The 8105-nt window shown below is 40.3% G+C and overlaps 1 protein-coding gene across 1 annotated transcript; it reads right to left on the reverse strand.

The window, feature by feature from the left end:
• Positions 1-2648: 2648 nt before the first annotated feature.
• Positions 2649-7280, reverse strand: LOC109475985 (immunoglobulin superfamily member 10-like). Its single transcript, XM_019776793.1, has 6 exons — positions 7189-7280; positions 6768-6841; positions 6043-6121; positions 5125-5648; positions 4487-4770; positions 2649-4198 (listed from the first exon to the last, which is right to left on the reverse strand). Exons 4-6 carry the CDS (start codon positions 5634-5636, stop codon positions 2649-2651), a joined length of 2346 nt encoding a protein of 781 aa, XP_019632352.1. The 5' UTR covers positions 5637-5648; positions 6043-6121; positions 6768-6841; positions 7189-7280.
• Positions 7281-8105: the final 825 nt, after the last annotated feature.

The following is an 8105-nucleotide window of genomic DNA, read 5'->3' on the forward strand; positions in this document are numbered from 1 at the left end:
CAGGACAAAAAAAAAAAAATAAACAGGCCTAGGCATCCTATTATGGCCCAAAATGGTACGATAGGAGCTATGAAGTCAACACACCAGGCTGGTTCAAAATTTAAACAATGAATTTCGAACTTTTAATGATACCACTGCATTGAAAGATGGAATAACTACAACAACTAGGAAGAAAAGGACTGTTTTCAACTGTTCAAGAGCATTTTGCAGTTAATTCTGAATTTTTTTTTGTAAATCAGAAAAAAATGAAGCGGGTGAATCAGTTAACCAAGAAATTAAATTGGTGTGGCCTAAACCCCAAAAATAGGTGCACCAAATACATGTACATTTTGGGTGCACAACATGAAACTGAAGTAAAATATTAGCAATGTCAAATTGACAACCTTACTGCTCCTCTTGTGAACTTAACCCTAACTTCAAAATTCCAAACAAGTAATAAATCTAAGTCTTTTATCACACATTGTTGGAACTACAGTTTATTGTACTTTTACTGTAGGTAACTTGCAAAACTTGTAGGTGCACCCACAGTCAAAAATTAGGTGCACAGCTCCGATTTTAGGTGCACAAAGGTGCACATGTACCCACTATTCTGACCCCTGTATTAGTAGCAGCCAATGGATTGAAAATACATATTTAACCATTTTCCAAGTCTTTTGATGGGAGCATTACAAGAATGACAAACATTTCCATAGAAATTATTCATTATGTACTTAAAGTAGTTTGGTTTTTGTTGATACTTGATACAAATGAAACTGTACAATGATTACTTTTTACTTTAAAACTTCCCAAAGTCTGAGCCAAGTCTGTGAGCACCGAATCTTGTTGGGGAAAGAACGGGGCTCTACGAAGTTGTATATACGTGTAATTTGGCACTATTACAAGTCAAGTGTCATAGTTTATAAATATACACAGACTGGAATACTACAAAATATAGATGTTAATGTTTTGCAAAGTAGTTTTTAACCTAAAGCTGCCTTAGCAGGAGAAGGTTAAAATTAGCAGTGTGACAAAAATACAAATGTAGTGGGCGTTTATTTGATAATGTGTTTTTGTTAGGGAGGTGGCTCTCTTACCATTTGAAAGTGGAAATAAAATTTGCACTAATTGAGATATTGTTTTTTTTAGTCCAATGTCTTGTTCCTTTTTTTTAAATCTTAAATTCTGTCCAATTATTTTCATAGTACACACACCTGTCCTATTCCATGGTGCTCTTGGTCCATGTCAGTCAGTCTAAGAGACTATGACTAACTGCGCAGGTCGAACAGGATGGCTCATTCCTATCTACATGTACAAGACAAAACAGATTTGAGCCTAAAGTCATGTTACAAAAAATAAAAGACCAATATAGTATTAAAGTTCACTCATTGTTCATGAGGCCTGCTTGGTAGCAGTGGCAGCGTGTCGTCGGCTCGCACGTTTGTCCTCTCTATGTTCCCACTCCCTGTGCACAGCCTCCGCACTCTTTCTCACCACCGCACGCCATCCGGCCCGGTTGTTATATATAATTGAATTAAAAACCAATGAAGGGGAAAAGGTATTGTTTTGTAATGTTTACCAAAGAAAACGGTAAACATTGTTTTTGCTCAGTTTCTTCTTCTTTTCCGTTCCAAACACCTAAAAACGTCGATATTTTCGTAATTGGAGCCTGGAGGAAAATGAAATTCAGCATGCTGGTAGGTTGGTTCAGGTCAGTTATAGTGGGATATCCCGGGATCTAGAGACAGAATTCCTTCATTAACTAACCTTTCGTAGCCATGTTGACGTGTTCACACATACACACACACACACGTGCACAAATACACACACAAACACACACACGTCATGTTCAGAATTAGCTTTCTATGAGGAACAAAACACTAAATTATATTAACCATGGCTTTTTATAATTCATCTGCACGTAATTTATTCAATACGAAGACACCAACTTTATAAACACCACAAGGATAAGTATAAAACTTTTCATCAATGTTTAGAAATATGCGTTATCTATGAGAAACAAAACACTTAATATTAATCATGTCTTTTTACAATTTATCAGATTCTATTATCTATTTTCTTCAAATCATTAACTACTGAACAATGAATATGACCAAACCAATAAAATGATAATTTAGAAACAGACCTTCTGACTATATTATTCTCATCAAATCATGACTCAACTTACATCAGATAATCCTATCAGGCTGTCTTATCCCTGTATTTTTTGTATATTTGTTTATTTATAATTGTTTTGCACTTAATTAAATATAAAATAAAATGTAACAGTCGAAAAATAACTAGACATGCATGAGAGGGCCGGAAAATGGTGGTTTATCTTTGACCCTCCCAATACTACAAGATAAAAGGATTAATTACCATTATTACTAAATGAACTATTATATAACATTGTATACAGCCTATACAAGCTAAGGTCGTTTTATCTTTAGTTTTGTCTATATGTGACTATTACATGTAATAGTCACATGGAGGTCAAGAGACTAGGTAGGTACATGTAGGTAGGTAAACTATCACATGACGACACGTGCATGACTGAATCTTAAGTGACATTCAGGCTGGTTGTTTTCTTTTAATACTTTGTCTACTTGGCTTTTTTCTATCTTAAGGGTGGGCATTGCATCTTTTGATTGTTAAACATTTTCAGAATCTGTTTAGGTCCTTATGAGTGACTGGTAGTGATGTGAAGCATCCTGGCCATTGTCGGGCTGATTCCTAGTCACAGCCAGAGGTTGGTAGGCGTGCTCAGGGATATTCCCATACCCAGTAGCACTGGCTGTGCGGGGAGGGGGGACGGGGGGAGGTTCATTGTCGGTCCTGTTGGGTGATCGAAGGGCCTGCCCTCTATCGGTTTGGCTCGAAACTGCACCTGTTGGAGGAGGTTCCACGTCTTCGTAAGCCTGAGACTGGGAGGAAGCTGGCCGTTTTCTGGTTTTGGGTTTTCTGGCATCCAAAGGGAGACCTCTAGCAGTTTGTATCTGAACTGCACCTCTTGGAGGAGGCTGCACGTCTTCGTAAGGCTCGAACTGGGAGGAGGCTGGTCGTGGGACAAGCTGTGGGTTACTGACATTCGAAGATAGACTAATAGGTTGGGCTTGAGTTGTCAGATCCTGCCCATTGGTTATCACAGTAGTTGTGGTGTTGGTGTTGTTAAAAACAACGCTGAAGTCTGGGCCTTTGGGAGCACTCTGGTTGATCCTCTTGCACCAGATCGCAAGAATAATGCCACCGATGATGAGAGTACCGGCTATAGAACCACAGACAGCAGCAAGGAGGACAGGTAAAGAGAAGCTGGGGTCATGTGCATGGTAGTTGTTGGTTTCTGGTTTGTATGAAGTACCGGTGATAGCCAGAGATGAAGTTGCCGTTGCCACAGTTGTGACTTTGCTTTCAACATCAACGTACAAAGTTGCAAATTTGGAGCCAACAGTATTTGATGCAGTACAGATGTACAGACCAGCATCTACTGTAGTGACTGTTACAACTGTGGAACCGTTTACCCAAAGAGTCACATCCGAATCAGAAGTTGCATTTTGTCCAGATGGGAGAATGACTGTGATCTTTGGTGTGGGGATTCCGGAAGCTTCACATAGCAACTCTCCCCCTACCAAAATGTTTTTGTCACCCCTCTCAAACCTCACAATGGTTGGCTCTTCATAAATGACATTGATGGACAGGTTGGCGAATGCAAAACCAGCTGGATTTGCTACAATGCAGCCATAAAGACCAGAATCTGCTGCAGAAATTTTTCTTATGACAATGTTACCATTCACATCCATAGTCACTCTCCCAACCGACTCAACAGTAGCGTTCACCCCAGATGGGAGAATGACTGTGATGTCTGGTGTGGGTATTCCTGATGCTTCACAGACTAAATGAAGGGTCTCTCCCTGTGCTAAGAGGTCATTGCCACTCCTCTTAAAACTCACGATGGTCGGCTTTTTGTAGAAGAATTCTATATATAGAGTGGCAAGTTTGGAACCCACAGGACTTGTTGCAACACAGACATACAGACCAGCATCTGCTGCTGTAACATTGGTTATGGTGATGGTACCGTTCAAATCAACAGTCACTTTTCCGACAGATTCAACAGTAGCATTCAGTCCAGATGGGAGAATGACTGTGATATCTGGTGTGGGGATTCCTGATGCTTCACAAACCAAACGGAGAGTCTCTCCCTCTACCAATGGGTTATCTTCACTTGACAAAAACCTGACAATGGTTGGCTCTTCATAGACTACATGTATATTTACAACAAGAATTGCATTTGTGGAGCCCACAGGACTTGTTGCAATACAGGCATAAAGACCAGCATCTGCAGCAGTAACATCTTTTATGGTGATGGTACCGTTCACATCAACAGTTACTTTTCCATCTGACTCTACTGTTGCGTTCAGTCCAGATGGGAGAATGACTGTGATGTCTGGTGTGGGGATACCTGAAGCTTGACATAACAAATGAAGATTCTCCCCCTGTGCCAAAATATAATTCTTACTCTTCTCAAATCTTACAATCGTTGGTTCTTGACAGTTTGTGAAAAGATTTTCAGGGTTGATGTCTATAAGTTTCAGCCCACTGAGGTGGTCAGGATGGGAACAATTGATTTGGTTTTCAAAAGGCCGTGCCCCGTTCATTTTTTGCCTGAAGTCAACCATCCTACAGTCACACTGCCAGGGGTTGTTGTCAATGTTGACATCTGAAATGGATGAAAGTAAGTCATATGCCATAGAGGGAAGAGTTGTCATTTGGTTATTGTGAAGGTGAAGATAAGAAAGTCTTTGAATGTTTGACAAGTCTTCAAAGGGAAACATTGTGATGTTGTTGTCAGACAGTCTGAGATCTGTAAGTTGCAGTAAATTTGTCAGTAAGTTGGAAGGAATGGTTTGAATGTGGTTGTTGTACAGGTACAACTTTCTCAGTTGTGGCATAGGATTGAAAGTTCCCGCCTGAATGTCACTGATATCATTATTGTACAGCTGAAGCCACTCCAAATTCCCCAGCCCTGTGAACATGTCGGATCTGAGGATTGTTAACTTGTTGTTATTCAGGTACAAGGTTCTTAGTCGTGGCATTGGATTGAAAGTTCCAGCCGGAATATCACTAATCTCATTATAGGATAGATCAAGGTACTCCAAGTTCCCTGTGAACATGTCAGATCTGAGGCCTGTTAACTTGTTGCTAGACAGGTACAGGTTTTTCAGTTGTGGTGTTGGACGGAAAGTTCCAGCCTGAATATCACTGATATCATTATGGTATAAATGAAGGTCCTTCAAGTTCTCCAACCCTGTGAACATGTCAGATCTGAGGATTGTTAGGCGGTTCGCATAAAGATATAATCTGATCAGGTTTGACAAGGGATAGAATGCCTGGTAACTGATGATAGAAATGCGATTGTTACTAAGTCCTAAAGTTTGTAAGCTTCCATACCGTGAGAAATCAGACTGACTTATAGTTGTAATTCTATTAATATCCAAACCCAAGCTTGTGATGGTTGTCGGTAGGTCCTGAGGAACACTGGTGAGGCTCTGCCACCTGCAGTCACAGGATGAAGCTGTGCAGCTGCAGTCAGCTTCTGCTGTTCCCACCACCTTAAGGATGACCAGGAGGAACATCAGCACAGCTGCTGGCTTCTTACCCGTCATGTTCTCCCTGTTCTGGTACAAGATGTAGGGTACGAGGTACTAAATGCAATGCTTCATACTTAGCTGATCACAGTACATTATGAATTTTTTTTGTAGACAACCTAACACTTTTGACGAATATATGTACCGAAACACACAACAAAAAGGTAGCTACTCTGGGGAGCTTTTGAGACGCACTCTGTCTCTTTTTCAACCCGGTAAAGATGTCGTCTTGGAGTTCTCTTGTCACGTGATTATCACATCAAGTCACGTGACAAGAGAACTCCAAGACGAGATGTACAGGCTTCTGGTAGTGACGCCCCCTGTCCCTGTTTAAGGTACTGCGTTGTTGACGGATCTGGATCGCCTCCCGAACACTTTTTCATGTCACCATGCATGTACTTTGTATCAGTAGGATCAAACTCACCTTATGTTGATGTTGGAAAGATTGACACGTGTCAGGTAAAGGACTGATCAGCTGCTATTTTGCACTTGTGCTTGCAAACCTGAAAACAATTACAACATGTATTTAACATCATGTAATAACTAAATGTAAAGACCCAACCCTTGGGGACATTATAACAGGCAAGAGAATGCAACTAGCAGGCCACATCCCACGCCTATCAAGTCAGCACCACTCAAAGACTGCCATGACCTGGGTGCCACCAGGGGGCAGAAGGAAGAGAGGTCGGCCAAAGAACACCTGGCGAAGAACCTTTCAGGAGGACCGCAAGAGGGCTAACATTGCCTGGGAAGAGGCTGAGGAAGCAGCAGCTACTCGGCCCAGATGAAAACTTGCTACCCAATGTACCCAAATGTACCCAATGTAGGCACAGGAGGACCTAAGGTCTAAGGAATAACTATGTAATGTATATGTATTACTAAGTAAAGATAACACATGTACAGGATTTTGAATGTTCTATGAACAAAACTACAAGAGCAAAAGAAATAAGAAATTTTATGATTGCTGCTAGCTTTTACTTCTTTGATTGTGTATTAACCAGTTTTGAATGTGACCAGCATATCTCACCCAAAAGATCACTTAGTCTACATGATCTTTTGTTGGCATTTTGCCTTCTAAATGCTTGATATGACCTTTACATATTACAACACTCATTTGAGAAAACAGGAAGTTAAGCAACTTACATGTACCTGGACTGTAATAGATGGAAGATTGACAGCTGTCAGATACAACTCAGGTTGGCTGAGTATCCACACATAAAAACCTGGAAACAACAAAGTACACCCAATCAAATTTCCTTCTAAAGAGTAGTTAGTCTTACCATTCTGTTTGGGATCAGGGAATAGCATCATGGCAGTAATTATAAAGCAATGTACCTCAGCTGCCTACAACAAAATACGCGTATCATTAAAAAATCTTTCAACTTATCTTACAATCATGTACAGTGTTTCCTTTGAAGACAAACAGAGATTACAGCACAGTAAAACAACCCAAAACACTTATCGAGAAGACTAGAGGTGACCCAGTTAGTAATAATGTACTAGTATGTACTAGACTGCTAAAAATTTGCACTTAGTCTATGTACGCCTAAGTTGAGGATAACTACTTTACCTTACCTTGATGCTTGTGGGGTCTCTTCTTTCGTTGGATCTGAGTTGAGTTTGAAAGTTGTCCTTATTTTTCACAGCTGCGTAACAACCATGCAGCTAACTCAAATAATCTAACCTGTACTTTGACCGATCTGTGGTGTGACAAACAGTTGACTGGACATTGACCAGGACGGTTAAATATTCATGAGATACCTGCTCACTGTTATGTGCAGCATCTGTAATTTGCACAAATACGCATGCATATATGGCATTATATGGGATTATAAGTTACATGCACACACACACACACACACACACACACACACACACACACACACACACAAACACACACACACACACACACACACACACACACACACACACACACACCATACAAAGACATCAAGTTCATAAAGATCACAACGATACGAAGTTAAGAACACTTTTCATCATGTTTACAAATATTGGTTTGCTATGAGAAACAAAACAATTACAGACTGTTTACATTAACCATGACTATTTAAAATGTATTTGTTTTCTTTAATTTCTTCGAATCATTAACTACTGATCAATGAATATGACCAGGGGGACCAAACCCTATCTGTCACCAAAAAGTCAAGACCATAGCATGTTCAGGACAAAAGATACAAAAACCGGAAGTTCTGCTGCAGTACCAAGGTCATCCATATTTGACCTTGACCTTTGTCTTCCTAAACCTTATCAGCATACCAAATATCATCACAGTTCATAAAGGCGTTATGAAGTTATGCTGACTACAAATGTGGGGAAACACACACAGACACACAGACACACACACACACACACACACACACACACACACACACACACACACACACACACACACACAGACGCGCCAAAAACAATACCGCCATTTTTGATGGAGGTAACAAACGAAATTAAACCAAATCAAGCAGTAGT

This window comes from Branchiostoma belcheri, unplaced genomic scaffold, assembly GCF_001625305.1.
Source record: "Branchiostoma belcheri isolate BF01 breed outbred unplaced genomic scaffold, Haploidv18h27 scaffold36, whole genome shotgun sequence".
In the NCBI taxonomy this organism is placed as follows: domain Eukaryota; kingdom Metazoa; phylum Chordata; class Leptocardii; order Amphioxiformes; family Branchiostomatidae; genus Branchiostoma; species Branchiostoma belcheri.